This window comes from Sabethes cyaneus, chromosome 2, assembly GCF_943734655.1.
Source record: "Sabethes cyaneus chromosome 2, idSabCyanKW18_F2, whole genome shotgun sequence".
Taxonomy (NCBI): domain Eukaryota; kingdom Metazoa; phylum Arthropoda; class Insecta; order Diptera; family Culicidae; genus Sabethes; species Sabethes cyaneus.
The window spans coordinates 220,600,994-220,616,807 of NC_071354.1; the positions used below are offsets into that span (position 1 = coordinate 220,600,994).

Here is a 15,814-nt window from a genome sequence, read left to right on the forward strand (position 1 = left end):
GACACTTTTTACCAACACCTCGGCTTCGAGAGCTGTGCGTCGAACGCAAATAAATTGATCGCGCCGAAGCAAAAAAAACACGAAATCCAAACCGCGAGAAGTGTGTCTGATTTAGATGCAAATCACGTGCACGTCGATTTGCATACTATGGGCCTCACTTTCGCGCAGACATCGGATAATACCCGGTCCCGGGAGATAATGCTCACTGGGGGGAAAAAGACGAACTTTCATTCAAGTGTCACACCGAAGAAAAGTTTTTACTGCATAATTGTACACCGGGTTTGAAATATACGAAACCATTCGTCAAATGAAGCATTCGCGGGGCAACCGCCTACGGTTGCGTTCCGCCGGTGATGCTGATGATCGAAGGGAACGTCCATTCGTGGGACGTACGTACATCGTACATCGGAGCACGCAGAAAAACAGACGGCCTCCTTATAAATATAGAAATAGAGGATTGACTTGTTCTACAACTCCATCGTCCATCATCGCTAAAACGAATGCCGAATCAGACGAGTAATGACGGAACAGTGGGCAAGAACAAGAAACAAACAGATAAATACTAAAATAAAATATGGAATTGATAATGAATGGGAAGAGTTGCAGCTGCTTCTGGGAATCTTGCGGATTAGAAGACTGATGTACAGGTTGCGGAGACAACAGTTGAGTGGCCTACACACCGGCTGGCATTATACAAATCACAACGTTTCAACCAGTCTTTTGCACAAATACGCTTTTCCGTGAATAATGTAGCTTACGGTTGTGTGTGTCTTTGTACCTGGTTAGACTTATTTCTACATTTTGCATGAAATTTGGGAAATGAAGTTGAAAAAAGAATATTTAGGATTAGGATCCTTAACAATCTCTAATTCCCAAACAAAACCTATGTAGGGTACACGAGGGTACTTTCAGCCTATTAAGCGAATGCTTCTATATCTTCAGTCTAGGCCTACTTCTAGTAGAAGAATAGGTAGTTTTGATGTTCTTTTAACACTTACTGTAAACATAACTATTAAATACTTTGAACTCTGAGCTACTGGTTTGTTTTCAATAAAACTTCGTGGGGAGACTTCGAGCCTCGGATAACTTTCGTATTTTACGACCAATTGTTAGGGTAAAAGCACCAGTTTTGGCCATAGTTTGTCAAACTTTTAAGGATATCGATCACGTTTTATAAAAAACGAATAAACTAAATATTTTTAACCTCTTCAACAGGTAATTTCAGTCTTAATCTTCATAATGTATAAGTTTATTTGATGGAAATATGCTTTTTTGTTTTAATTTTTGTCGATTGAAAAACCTCTGCTGGGTTCCTATTTTGGCCATAATGTTCTTCTATTCGCCACTCTGTGTTCCTATTTTGGCCACCCTGCTGAAAAAGTATCGCAACACAAGTTAAACTACCACGCAAACTAATTTTACTGAATTAGTTATCTTTTTAATATGAAATTGCAACGGATTGGCATTGCTTCCGGAATTTTAACCTTTTCTCGTCGCACCTTTTCTTGTGCAAGAGTGCAAAAATTGCTGTTCGAGAAAAAAAAAGTTATAATAAAAATCATTTTTCCTTATCCTTAAGTTTATTTGAGATTATTTCTAATCCTTTAAGCAGTTTTCAGTTATAAATCCATTTTTGCAGCAATATAATCAAGTATGGGAAATCTTTTGGATAATTTTCATAGCCGATGATTCAATAACTTCTGCTTTATTTTTTGCTTGCTACGGGTGCAATCAGTGTAACAAATTTATCCGATTTAAAAAGCAAAGCAAAGCAAAGCCCAGGTGCTACATTCCGCTACCGAAACTTGACCTTCTGTTTTTATACGACAGACTTCACAGCCAGTTGTTAAAGTGCAGGACAATTGCAGGACCAGTTGCTGCGATCCTGTTAACTCTAACAGCCTCTCCCAGCATCATTCCTCGAGGCAAACTGGGAGGCATGACGGAGTTATGTTAAACAAAAGCGTTTTTCATAAACCACAACTGCAAAAAATTGACATTCAACTTTCAGCTTTACATAGGACAGATTGGTGAGATATCGTAATATACTGATGCATTACCTTCAAACGTTTGAAAAGTGTTTTACAGCCTTTTGATATCTGAATTTCAAACATAGTTTTCTTTAAATATTGTGATCGTGAAGATTAATAATCACTAGGTATCGTAAGGAAAAAAATAATTAGCCTTTCTAAACATACTGTTGTTCGAGCTACTTAATCTCAATTACAGAAATCGTCGCTTATAGCGAAACTAAGCAAAAAAAAATTATGCTGTTCTAGAAATAGATTATATTTCAACATTATTTTAAGTCTGATACAGTACTTTCTTATGTAATCGAGGAACATTAGAACCTATCGAGATATGAAAGCAAAACTTGAACTTCCCTTTGAGAAAACCATATGTATTATTTGGTTTATTCCAGTATTTACATGGCTTTTCAAATTATAAGTGGTTATCCAACCCCGTTCTCTTTGACCAAGTCACCATGTAGAGTGTAGAGAGAAAACCTTGAGCGACTTCTTTTCTGAAACGCTATCCTAGGAGTATAATCAAAACAATTATCAAATTAATTATGATTCCTTCGTAGTTTATCCACGTGGAAGCTTCCATGATAGCTTCGCTAACTCGGGCGCTGGCTGAAGTTACAGTTTCGGGAGTCCAAATTGATAGTTGTTGATGACGGACCATGAAAGACGAGAACCATTTCCTGTCCAACGTAAATGAAAGTTATCAAAAAAGTTGTGAATATTTTGAACAATATGTAAATTACATGAAAAATTATATTTTATGGAGTATCACGATTGTTTTTGGTAAGAAAATCTTTCACATTGAATAACTACGTATGATGCTGCATTATAAAATCGCTACGTAGTATTTCAATAAGCCAGGAAACAATTTTTTCCTCCTCCTTGGACAGTATCGTTCCAGTACTCTGTGTTGTGGTTTTCTGCCTCTTGCCACACGTACGGTATCAAATTGTAGACCTTAGATACCGTATTCTGAAGATACTTTGATTGTACACCTCAATGTACACCTTTGATTGGACAGGCAATGTTTTTCGATGAAGCCATCATTTTGTGTACAAACTTCAACAAAGCATATCAAATAGTCAATAAATTTATTGATAAATTAATCAATTAAATAACTCACTGTCTTCCAGCGGTAAAAAAAGAACAAATTTTGGAATTGCACGATCACCATTTCAGAGCTAAATATCAATAGATTTTACATATGGCGAAAACGGGCATATGAAATATGAAATTGCTTTGACGTATGGCCAAAAGCGGCACAGCGAAAGTTTTTGATCTCCTATGGCTAAACATCCTTTTTTATATAAAATATACTTCTTTACGTTTATCATATGATCGATATGGTTTGAGAAATAATCCATTACACCATATGGAAAAACCCAACAAAAAATAAATAATTTTAGATAATAAATGTTATGTACTGAAAGTTCCTCTAGTACTATGCTGGCAATAGGTTATGTGGGAAATTAAGGGAGGCCTTTTTTATTTTTGCAATATTCCTAGAATAATAATTTTCTAGTATTAGTTTTCATATACGTTATATGGAAAAATATCAAAAATTTGATTTAGTTTCATCTAAAGTTGAATTATTAGCCATATATTTCATCAATTAACACGTAAATACAAGTATGGCCAAAACAGGTGCTATGGCTAAAACCGGTGCTTCTGCCCTACTATGCCTTGATTCTTTGACAATCATAGTTTGAAAATTCGATTAAAAATTCATTGTCCGAAACTTTTTCGGCAGTTGTTTTGTATAATAAATTTTATTGAAACATAAAGGGTGTTAACTAACAAAACATAGTTATTTTGTGATCTGAATCGAGTGACACAAAACGCTTTACTTTGTCAGTTCAAAATCTCCGACAGTAAGAACTGTTATTTTTCAGGGCGACTTCCATAACGCACCTGCAAAACTAACACAAATCAAAAGCATCGGAAAGAAATCCAATGTCCTATAAAACCAACGAGCCGCGTTCTTTTCGCTCGTATCCAAATTTTTTATTCAATTTCAACGGTAATAAAAATCCTATAAAATTATTAATACCCCCGAAAACCGCTCGCCAGGTGAAAGACCCGCGGCTTCTCCGGTATTTTTTCGTTAGACCTATCATGTGCACAGGCACAGTTGAGCGGCTTCCTTATGCTCAATAATATATCTACGCCCGACGATCTACCGGGGGAAGTAGTTTGCGGTGGCCAGCCTGCAGGTCATCGCTGGTGCCACAAAGAAGAATGTCCAAACACTACACACATAAACTCGCACTCGTGGCTATCCGAAAGTCGTAAAAACTTCGTCATTGTGATCGGCCACCCCCGGTCTGGGGGACTATCGTCTGTCTTCACTCGATGATGCTGCTGATGACACGGTAGGTATTAAGCCTCTGTGAACAGTTCATCATCTCGAGGTGAGCACCGATAAGCATAATGATGACAATTTCTAGTTAAGTAGAGAATTAATATGCCGAAAATGTGGTCCAGGCCTCGCCGTTTGCGCAATAAACAGCGCTAGTTTACTACACTTATTAGGGTGATTTTAGGCCACGAGTGGGCTTAATAAAGCTGCGGAATAAACCACAACTGTCTGGAGGGTCCGCGCTGCAATGCGGGTGTTAACTGGTTTAGGGAAAGCGCTGAGACCACTTGGTGATTGGAGTATTCCTGCAGGGATTAGAAACTAATATACACCTTTTCGAATGTCAGCAAGCTGTTAGTTACATAATCACGTTTTTATTATGGTTGAGTATTCGACAACAAATAAATGATTGTTTTACAACAAAGCTTACTTGGATTTCAATGTCACTAAATGTTTCAGTGTGTAATTTTAAAGAATGAGAAAATCTGTATGAAAAATTTATTTTATTTCGTTTAATTTTTCTCCCATCAAACTGACTTCCAAGACCGCCCACCTAGAATCACAGCGGTCGTATGCAAATGCAACAACAATTTTGTAATTTTTCCCTTTTCGCCAACCCGGACTAACGGAACGTGTTTTCCGGAACGTGTTGGCAGAGTGCCCGCAGTCGGCTGCTCTCAGTAACCAAACAGACGTTGTTAAGTCCTTGATATGCGGTCACCCCCCAGCAACTGCTATAAATTTGCCCCCATTAGGCTCGATTTTTATTGGCTTTCATTTTCGGGAACAGTCACCTTAAAGTCGTACAAAATCGTGTTTTTGTCTTCTTTTATTCCTTTGGCCTCTCTGGGTGTGTCACCTCTTCAATTGGACAGTTTGGGAGTTATTAAAAAGCCATAAAATTCACTCTTGTTTCTCCGGTGTGCCGCCGCGCCATGCCGGCAGGCACGCATCCGAGATAATATTCGTGGATCAGTGATTTCAAGGTAAATAAATTGCCCGGAAATAACATGATGAGGACACTTTGCCGTATGCCGCCCGTGAGCAGAGGAAAAAGTTGTAATTAGTATTAAATCATATCCTTCAGTACCATATTTTAGCATCGCAATAAACCTGATAAAGTATGTGAATTAACAATAATATTGAAGAAGGGTTGTTGAATGTTGTCCATAATAGCAAGTCATAAGTACCATATTTTTTTACTTTATGGATACAGTTAATATACTAGAAATTTTACTATAAACATAAACAATCGAAGGCAAAACTCTGCCAGCAATCGTAAGTTGGATTTGATTTGATGCAGTCAACAACCATAAACAGAATAGTAATGTCGCATTCATTCTATTTAAAGTTCCTTCTATGGTTGTCTTTCCAAACAAAATCACAGCGAATATTATAGGCAGGTATAAGATCCCACCGAGCTTCGGGTGTAAGCACCAAAGTCTACAAAAGAAACAAAAATTTTGAATCAGGGCAGCGGCAGTAGCTATCTTTATCCCGCCGCTCATTTGACCAACAATCGTAAAATTAAGATTTTTTTTCCAGCAGTCAGAAATGGTAGCAAAACTATAATAAACTCGTAAAATTTCAATCACAACACGATCGTGTGAAGCGATTGTTCCTGAGCGACTTATGTTTTATGACAGCTCTTCATTTCAATTTTATTAAAAAAAAACTTCAAAATATTCAACTTCTAAGACCACACAAACCACAAGTCAATGGCCGATTAATCGCACTAACATTTAAGATGTCTTTACTTTTATGTTACTGCTTTGCGAATACTACATTCACCTATCTATAGTTTGCAGTTACACTTTGTTAATTTGCAGAGTAGGGAAAACATAAAAAAAATCATGCAACAGTCTAGTCTCAAGAGAAATTTATGTTGCTGCTTAATTAACTTGAATGCCAATCATTTTCTCATACTTGGCGTATTGTTTAGATCACCAATAGTATTGCTAACAAACTGCTACATAGAAACTGTACAGACAAACTTTCATTTATCTGCAAAAAGATATTACGATGTAATAGATTTTACCCAGCTCTATCCTTTGAATCTTTAACCTGCCTTCAACTATTCTATAATTAATTCCTTCAATTCTTCTTGCTTTTATTATCCACCTTTGCGAATGTCCAACGTGTGCCACTTTTTATCTGTTATTTATATGCAAGCTTAGTTTAAAGCGCGAGTTAGGATTCAAGTAAACTAATTATGTAGTAAATAAATAACTTTTAGTTCACACCATCTTGGCTTACCTATCATTCGCGTCGCATCTCGAAAACAGCAAGAATCGTCACCTGAACCACCGCTGACCCTACCTGTTCGTCTTTGTCTGAGTTGCCAGAAATTACCCGCTCCAGCAGGCCAGCAGTTACGTGGTAATACTGGACCGACCATGACGACGTTGTCGTCCACCGCTACTGGCAGAGCTTCTATCGTACTAATCGTCGAAGACTGTAGCCGGTTTGAGACCACTTGAAGCGAAGGTCCCAACAGGAAGTAATTGGGTGTCAAACTGGAGCCTCTGGATCGACAGCGGGTACGTTCGTATGAGAACTTGGGCTGATGACATTATCCTCTACTTCTATCAACGAATTACGAACTATTTCATCGGTTGATGTTCGCCCTGGTTTTATCACTGGCCGATTCTACTTCGCGAATTGGATTGACCTTTTCCAAACTCCACCCAAATGAGGTTACGTTCTAGCCAAGATTGTCCACCTGGTTTCGGAACTGTAGATTTATTTGACCACTTGCTGTTGGTTTACGCTTTTGAGCTCCGCATCGAACTCACCACTCGCCGCTTCCCGTTCTTTATTTATTGCAGTGCAATTAGTGGCACGATCACTGTGAATTTTTGTCGGTTCGCCACGCCGCACCATGAAATTTCTATATAGTTCAGAACGTTATGAACATCCTCGTCGCCTTCTAGTTCTACGCCCTAGCATCACTGGTGATATAGGACCAAAGTAATTTAGTTCTTGTATTCCTGGTAACTTAAGGCCCAGACACAAAGCATACGGATTTTACTACGTTGCGGAAATTTGACAGAAAACCCATGGAAAAACTGTCAAATTGCCGCAACGTAGTAAAATCCGTATGCATTGTGTCTGGGCCTTTACTCTTCCTAATCTACAGTTTTACACTCGAACAACAAACGATCATGGATGTTTCCATAGTAACTCCGTCCGGGGGAACTCAACGCTCCTGCGATGAATGTCAAAGGATTGTGCCCACTTGTGCTCAATAGCCGCCATTATCGTTCGTGGAAAGCTGCACACTGGTAAATAGTTGTCGATTAAGAAGAAACGGAAAGTGGCTAACGTTATTGTGTTAGTGCGACAAACCACTGTACTGTACATCTCATGTATTCGTTGAAATCCTAAACGTTTATTTGAATTTTGCATTAGTATGGGTAATATATGTCAAACGGCAGAGCTTGCAAACATAAACACAGCTGATCCGCAGCCAACCACACCGACTTCGAACATCCCGACATATTCCGATTCACTAAAGATTTGCAGCAGCAACTGAATAATGCAAAGGATCAATAGGATGAGTAATTAATCCGTTTGCATTGAAGCCCAGTTTTTGATTCCTGGTCAACTGGTTCGTTTGTTTACTTTACTCTAAGCTTATCGATGCGGCAAAAGCTGAAAGCTCATTGATGTGACAAAACTTTGAGACCGTGGTGCTGTTTTTTCGGTAATCGCTAGTACAACGAAATATGTGCGCAACCAAATATGTATTAACTAATTCCAGATTAAACGTTTTATTAACACGTAATGATCTATATGATCAGTTAAATTTATTTTCCATTAGCAATTACATGTTTTGCTGAGCGTTTGTTGATATCTAGCAGATCGATAAATGGAATGACAAGCCCGGAGTGATTCGCGATTGGGGCTCAACTGGCAAATTGTAAACAAATCGTTTTATTACACCGTCAGCCATAAAAAGACTGATAATATCCTTGGCAAGAATCCTTTCTTCTGTTTTAATCGTTAGAATTATTTAAAACAAGTTTTTAGCGATGGGCGATAGAAGTGTTTAATCAAAACAAAAGACAATTTCGCGAATCACTCCGGAAGTGTTAGCAAATTAGAACAGCACTGGAAGCACTGATTACGTGACGAAAGCGTGCTCTGCCAATACAGATGCGTTTTTAAGGCACAAAACAATACATGCATCGAACGGTAGTCATTTATCCAGCCATCTTTGAGCCATTTTCGGTTTCCCCTTAAGCGTTAAATGCGCACGGGACGCTGAAAAAAATCATTTATAAAGAAAACTTACTTATCTAAAGGCGGTAAACATAATTTACTCTGTGGATGTTTTTCACTATGTTGTTTTAAAGCAACATTGCGCATTTAAGGGTTAAGAGATACATATTAGATTAATTGTAGAGTAAAGTTGCACGTGTGTTGTCTGCTCTATTATCTCGGCCAACCGTGTGCGACAAGTCCATTCACATTCTATCGGTGCTACTCGACATAATGGTTTTCCGTGACTGTTGTCGAACTCCACATTCCGGACCTACAAGCATTGTACTAGCAGGGAACCGTCAAGCTCCGGTGATCGACAGTATTTTGTATGGACTTACCGCCATTGTACAGAATAGTTTATCACACCGGATATCCGCCAGGACCATTCTACGATGCAGCGCCCTTAGCTGTCATTCTACGAGCAAAGTTACGAATTGCCTTTCTACTCGCTATGTCAACTAGTAAGCTAGCTTAGCTAGCTCGATCGTTGTGTGCTACCTAACTACGCGCACTACACCAAATCGTTACTTCTGCACCGGTCGTTATACTACTGGGACTTCAACCCCAACGACCTACGTCATGCGCTTCTTCTAGCCTTGTATTTATCATATGGATTAGGGCGTGGCTAAGACTGCCAGGGTCTCACGGAGGATATATAATTCGACGTAGTAAGATCTCTGGTGGGAGGTGGGACGAAATCATTTGCTGGCACTACGCACGGATATTCGATATTCCAATTCTCTCATTGCACTAACTAAGGCTTGCGAAAGTGGTCCATTAGGAATAGGGATTGGTGCGTTCGCATTTCTTCTACGATTCTTCGATACTGAGTCCGACTCGAAACAGGGGGACTTGAGGTTGTATCTTAACAACCACTACCACCGGACCGGTCTGTCCAAACCTTCAACTTGCATTGAACCATCAATTATAGTTGACTGAATAGTTTGATGGATGGAGACTGAATAACAACAATTTGGAACAGGCGGAGGTGGTGGAGTATTTAAATTAAACAAATTAATAAATATTCAGCATTTTCTTGCCACTACTCACCAAATAATAGCTCTTCGAAAGGAATTTCAGCCGCATTTTTGGTGGTTTCTTCTCATTCCGCTATCCATTTGAATTGCATCTTCAGAATCAGTTACTTTTCCCAGTATAACAATAAGTTCTTCTGCCTGTCGGTTCGTTTGTGCTCTTCCGACCAATTTAGAACCCTGGTGTATCCAAGTTTGCTTATCTAGCACTGATTTCCTATTTTAAGTTTATCGCACCAGGTTACTTGGAGCCCAGTAAACTGAATTATTTTTCACGTAACTTTCAGGTACATGTGGAAGCTGTTATATATTAACACCCCTATTCTGTATTTCGAACGAACCTTTATTTCGTTCGACTTGTTTCGAACGAGATGTTCTGTCCATTTGATTTTGCTGGCGGAAATTTCGTTCGAAATATAGAATAGCGGTGTAAGTAACAGTCACCTAAATTTCACTTTTAAGTTAGTCGCAAATCAGTCGCTGCGACTTAATTACTACAACGTGTGCTACTTGAGTGTTTTTGAAATCACTAAAAGTGTATAATAAATCGTTCCTAGTTGTTGTGATGTCTAAACTCTCAGATCTAAGATCTCAGATTATTGGCATATCTAGTATTTTATTATTCATACTTATCAACTTTTTGACTGCATTGCTATTCTAAATTGGCAGTTTTTAAGTAGCATTTAAGGTGAGTTTTTTCTGCATAGGATCAAATTGACATGATTCACAGTTGATTTTGATTTTTGATGAGTTTTGAGATTTCGAGTTTTTAACATCACTGATCCTGAGAATGAAAAAAACCCTGTAAAAAATTAACCTGCAGCACAACCAAACCATTTTAACATAACAATTTTTTGATATCATCAAATCAAGTACATAAATACATATATGTCTAACTAAATAGTGCTTGATGTTGAAGTAAGATTTGAGGCGCTATTAACATTCATTCGAAAATAATTAAATATTCTCAACCTGCAGTCTCCACAAGCCCTATAAATGCTGCATGTAGCATGTATATACGAAGAATTGTATTATTACATGCATGGTTATATGCTACTATCGCCACAAAAAGACTTAGTCTGTAGTCCTGCGTCACCTATATGCGGTCGTGTCTTGTACACAACCTAATTTTTTACGCGGTTTTTATTTACGCGGAAATTAGAACTTCAGTATAATTTCCAAAGTGATTGTGCTCCTTGTTCCTAGTAATCCTAGTGATGAAACCTTCAGATGTAAATCGCACGTATAACATTAATTCGAAGAGTCTTTGTTAAAAGGTTATTTTATTCATACCGGCGGTGGTTATATTATAATGTTATTAGGCATAGCAACTTTGAAACTGCTTCCGCAAACCTTTACAATTATTCATACTCTTCCCCAGTTACTGACTTCATAGTCACACAGTATTCAGTCTCCTTCGCTAATGACCTAATGAATCATCCGCAACGAACTCCTAATACCCTAGATACCCAAAGCGTTTAACCTGATTCAGCAAATCCGGTTTGCAGATCAAATTTTTATAGAGAGCCGACTGCAGTTCATCGTACTGGAAGTGTGGCGGAAAAGGCATATCCTCCAGGGCACAAATGTACGTTCGTCCTTCACTGTCTCCAATCAGCAGACTTCGACCGCAATTCGTGAACTTGATAACCGTCATTGAAGCGTTCGAATCTCCGAAAGTCGTACAGGATGCCGGCTTCAGCATTCGTCTCTTCAGATCCCAAATCTGAACACCGGTACGTGTTGCGCTAGCAATGATTGTGGAATTCACCGGAGACCAATAGGCAGCGTGAATGGGTCCGAAACCAGAAGTCAGTGTAATGATTGGTTCCATTATCTCTTCGACCCAAATACGGATGCACCAATCGCCCCCGCACGTAAGGAATATCTTCGGACTCCAAGGCGAGTACTCGATACAGTAAACTCCTCCGCTATGCATCTGTGTTACCCCGGAATGCTGATAAGGATAATTGATGGAGCATTTGTGCACACAACCTTGGTCAGTTCCGACAAAGTATATATCTTTACGAGTTGGATGAATTTTTAAACACAATGCTTGTGGATGACGATCCGCCTCCAGGATATCCTTCTTTCTTTCCACCTGTATACCTTCAGTTTCACCTTCCACCCGATCCAATCGCATCTGACGATACCCGATTAAGAACTGTCCGATGTTTAGTGTGTACTTCATTATCGTGCCGTCCTGGGATGCGGACAGAATTTCATCTTTATCAGCATCTGACTCGATCCATTCTATGTCCCAAATTGGCTCGAACCCTGGTGATGTTCGTCGTTCAGACACGCCAACCGGTACTGGTGAGTTGTCAGTGATATCCTGTATTTGTACCGTACCATTATACAGACCAATAGCTAGAAGTTGTGGCGTCCGTTTGGAAAACGCTACCGAAGTCACCGGGACCGGGAATTTATACCGTCTTTCGGGGTTGACAGGGTTTTTGATACTCCATACACATACATAACCGGTGCTTCGATCACCAAACTTAGTAAAGCCATAGATTCCATATGCGACAGCTACAATATCTCCGTTCGCCGGACACCAACTGGCACTCGCCACTGCTTTCCCGATGGTTTCAACCGATTTGTAAACCCACAAAGTGTCTAATCTATACAAATATCGTACATTAGCATCCAGTGGATCTGGCAGATACATATTCCGAAAACGTTTCTGCTTCTCTCTGAACACATTTCCTGCCAGCAATCGTTGTAAAATCATCGATGATAGATGAAAATTTTCACTTCTGTTCAACATCTGATCGATATCTTCCATACCCTCTCGTGAGTAGGTCGTTATTTCAATTTTCGAAGAAGCCTCCGCCAGATCGATTTCCTTCGTATGTCGCTCCAAATCGTTGTACGTATCGTACATGTCGTAGTTCGACACGAACGAAGCCACTTCGTTCCGCATGATTCGCTCCGTGTTGACTCCGCGCGACTTGAGCAGCAACTCCGGGGTTTGGGCTTCCGCTTCGGCAACCGCCGTTCTTCTGCTCTTTTTCTTCAACTCGTAGTCGGCGTTCAGCTTTTCAACGGCCGCTGCCTCTTCCGATCCCTTCACTTCGGTGTGACTAGCACTTTCAAACAGGATAATATCGTCCGATTCGGTTAGCAGAATCTTCACGTGGTACCTCTTGATGTCCGCATCCAACGACGGACTGCGCCGATCGATGACGCCACTGAAGTCGGGCTCATGGTCCAAATCGAACGCTTCCACTTTATCAGGAGCCTGTGAGAGGGGAGAGATATTAATTTTTAAACGGTTAATTAGAAAAATCAGGAATGAAAAATTGCAATAATACCTCCGTCTGCTAAAGTGTTTAATCCCTAATGATAGGTTTATGCCTAACTGATGATCTTCAGCAATTAGGCATAAATCTGTCGTTGGGGTTTCAGGAATTGCAAATACTCCAGAGATTTCGGTAGCTCAAAGTACCCACGCATCATATTTTAATGGATTCTAGGACAACATACGATACAATCGGGCGCGAACCGCTATGGCTGCGCGATAATGTATATACCAATACGGAAGGAGCTACTCGTGGGAACGCTGCGTGTAGCCTTGTCAGCCTTGAGCGTCTATTCCCATGTCAAGGCGGTTTTTGATGGCTTTATGATTTCTCAACCAATGTTGCGAATCGAACGAGAAGCCAACGTTGTCTACTATCACACGAGTGAGTATAAAACGATTCACCAAAAAAGCATAACATTCAACGCTTACGCCGTACACGCAAACGTAAAATACACAGCCACCGTGTGTGCAGACATTCTGCTACCTACACACTCACGCACGCACATCCTCTCATCACCTTCCTGCATAGCTTATTCGCGAGTCAAATAACTCCTGAGCGATCAGTTGCTTGTAAGGCATAGGGGCGCACTGGGATACAGGTTTGAGTCATTGGGGGTATGTACGCCCACGTCCTATCCCACTCTGTTTGGATACTATAAACACTTTTATTTCATTATTTTCTTCTACCGTCCCCTCCGTTAATTATAAAAAAAATTATGAAAGTCAAGACAAAAAAACACGAGGTTGGCAAACATTTTTTGTTTTCTTCTACATAAACAACACATGTCTGCCTACATTTGCGTTTTACTACTTTTTGCGTCGAGTTTTCGTGACTTTAGAAAGACTCTTACTACTCACTTGAGCGGTTTCCTCCATTGGTGTCTCTTTGGTTTTAGTTTCTTCTTTTTCCTCTTCCTCCTCGTCTAATCCAAAACTAACAACCGACGGTAAATCTTCCTCTCTGATGGGTGCGTGTTCACTTGCCGGAAGACACTCCTGCAATCGATCCCATCCTAACTCGTTGCTCTCGAAGCGCTGCGGCGGCGCAAGCTGTCGGGGTGTGTAATCGATCTCATCGACAACGACCTGAGGAGGTTTCAGACGGAATGGCGTGCGAATTAACAAACAAACAAACAAACAAACAAACAAGCGAGAGCTATAAAGTTTGTTTATAGGCAACCGACCAGGCTGCCCCCGGTGGCCTTAGACAGCCGATCCGGACTTGAATGTTTGCCTATGGTAACCGGCGTAAACAATATTATAGCTTTCAGAGTATACAACAGCATGAATGATTTAAGAAAAGGGTGATTACTTGCTGTCCTGCGCGATTTGCAAGTAATTGATCAAATTCTGAAACAAATTTAGAGCGGTTGCCAACAGCTGCGTAGTTCGAAACCGGGGATCGAGAAAATGAGACAGTTTTTCTTGATGTTTGACACTCCATTTTGAACAGTGATACTTGTGAATGGTTATCAAAATCAAAGACTACTGCGTTTACATAAAAATCTAATTTATTTTACAAAAGGAACTTTTCCTTGGTTTTTTGATTTTCTGATCTTCCTTGAGGTAGTAAAGATCTGAAATAAATAAACAAAATTAGTTAAGAGGCTTGTTTTTCGTGTTATTTACTTACTAAGTAAACTATTTTCACTTGGATGGCTTATGGGATTATTTGAGTTTATAAGTTGCCGTACGGCAGTGTCGAAAGATAGTGCGGTTAGACGTTGAAAAAATTTGGTAACATTTTTGCCGCTCCTGGCCGACACCGACCAATACTCAGCCTGCATCTCGATGGCCATTTTTCTAGCTTCATTTCCGATTTTCGATGAAAATACATTGTCCTATGGAAAATACAGTCTCAATAATACGAAATTTATTTCCAGTTCTGTTACTTACCACTAAATCTCTTTTTGTGCCAACCAAGAACCTCAAAATATCTGGGCGATTCAATTGTAAAGCCTCATCTAGCCATCGTCTGGCATTTCGCAAGGACTTTTCATTTGTCAAATCAAACACCACAACAACGGCGCTTGCATTGCGATAGTAACTTTCAGAAGTGCACCTGAAACGCTCATAGCCGGCAGTATCACATCTAGGGATCAACGAAAATACACATTCTAGCATCAGCACGCAAGCCCTTAACACTAAATACTCACATTTGCAGATTGAAATGATGCGCCAAGACTAGAAACTTTTCCACCTCGAAATCCACCCCGATTGTCCGCAGATAGGTACTGTTGAAACTGTCCCGACAAAATCGATTCACCAGCGAACTTTTCCCAACCGAAACATCACCGATGAAAATGGTTTTGCACGTGTTCAAATAGAAGGACGTTACACGGTCGCAGGCACGTAAAGTTCGTTCGGAAAACTTCACAGCATATGGACTGTCCGAATCGCAAAATGCACCCGGCATGTGATCGATCTGTCGCGTGCCATATTCCAGGTTGTTCTCCAGTGGTTTATAATTTCGGCTATTTTTTATGCCGGACTTTTTGTACATTGGCATCTTCGCACCGTGAGAGATTTGACTAGACTGAGGTCCTGTCCCTTTCCGTGTTGATTGCACCCTGCTGCAGGCCCCGTCCGTTTAGCGCCCGCAGGATCACCTATGACAACTGTATATGTTTGCATTGGGATCGGGTACGTCGGGCATGTTGAGCTATTTTGCGCTGTGCATTTTGTTGTATTTGATATCGGAAAGGACGGTGGAAAGAAGAAATTGTAACACGCGCACACGCTTCTGTGTCCAGCAGGCAGACACCGGGACAGGAAATACGCTCTCGTAGTTCTCGAGTACGTTTGACGGTTTCAGGGTGAG

General features: G+C 40.1%; 2 protein-coding genes across 2 annotated transcripts; both read right to left on the reverse strand.

The window, feature by feature from the left end:
* Window positions 1–11,139: 11,139 nt before the first annotated feature.
* On the reverse strand, window positions 11,140–14,279 carry LOC128736677 (dynein axonemal intermediate chain 4). Its single transcript, XM_053831166.1, has 3 exons — window positions 14,178–14,279; window positions 13,852–14,079; window positions 11,140–12,930 (listed from the first exon to the last, which is right to left on the reverse strand). The coding sequence occupies exons 1-3, from the start codon at window positions 14,277–14,279 to the stop codon at window positions 11,140–11,142; spliced, it is 2,121 nt and encodes a 706-aa protein (XP_053687141.1).
* Window positions 14,280–14,499: 220 nt separating this feature from the next.
* Window positions 14,500–15,502, reverse strand: LOC128738147 (ras-related protein Rab-34). Its single transcript, XM_053833037.1, has 4 exons — window positions 15,150–15,502; window positions 14,890–15,085; window positions 14,627–14,834; window positions 14,500–14,570 (listed from the first exon to the last, which is right to left on the reverse strand). Exons 1-4 carry the CDS (start codon window positions 15,500–15,502, stop codon window positions 14,500–14,502), a joined length of 828 nt encoding a protein of 275 aa, XP_053689012.1.
* Window positions 15,503–15,814: the final 312 nt, after the last annotated feature.

Bases quoted from the DNA above. Each gene is read 5' to 3' on its own strand.
- LOC128738147 (XM_053833037.1), bottom strand. From the start codon at position 15,502: ATGCCAATGTACAAAAAGTCCGGCATAAAAAATAGCCGAAATTATAAA. The intron at 14,835-14,889 runs GTAAGTAACAGA...TATTTTCCATAG, and splicing joins GCACAAAAAGAGATTTAGTG to GACAATGTATTTTCATCGAA. The intron at 14,571-14,626 runs GTAAGTAAATAA...TATTTATTTCAG, and splicing joins AAGTGAAAATAGTTTACTTA to ATCTTTACTACCTCAAGGAA.
- LOC128736677 (XM_053831166.1), bottom strand. From the start codon at position 14,279: ATGCTGTTGTATACTCTGAAAGCTATAATATTGTTTACGCCGGTTACC. The intron at 14,080-14,177 runs GTCGGTTGCCTA...AAACCTCCTCAG, and splicing joins AGGCCACCGGGGGCAGCCTG to GTCGTTGTCGATGAGATCGA. The intron at 12,931-13,851 runs GTGAGTAGTAAG...CCCCTCTCACAG, and splicing joins CAATGGAGGAAACCGCTCAA to GCTCCTGATAAAGTGGAAGC.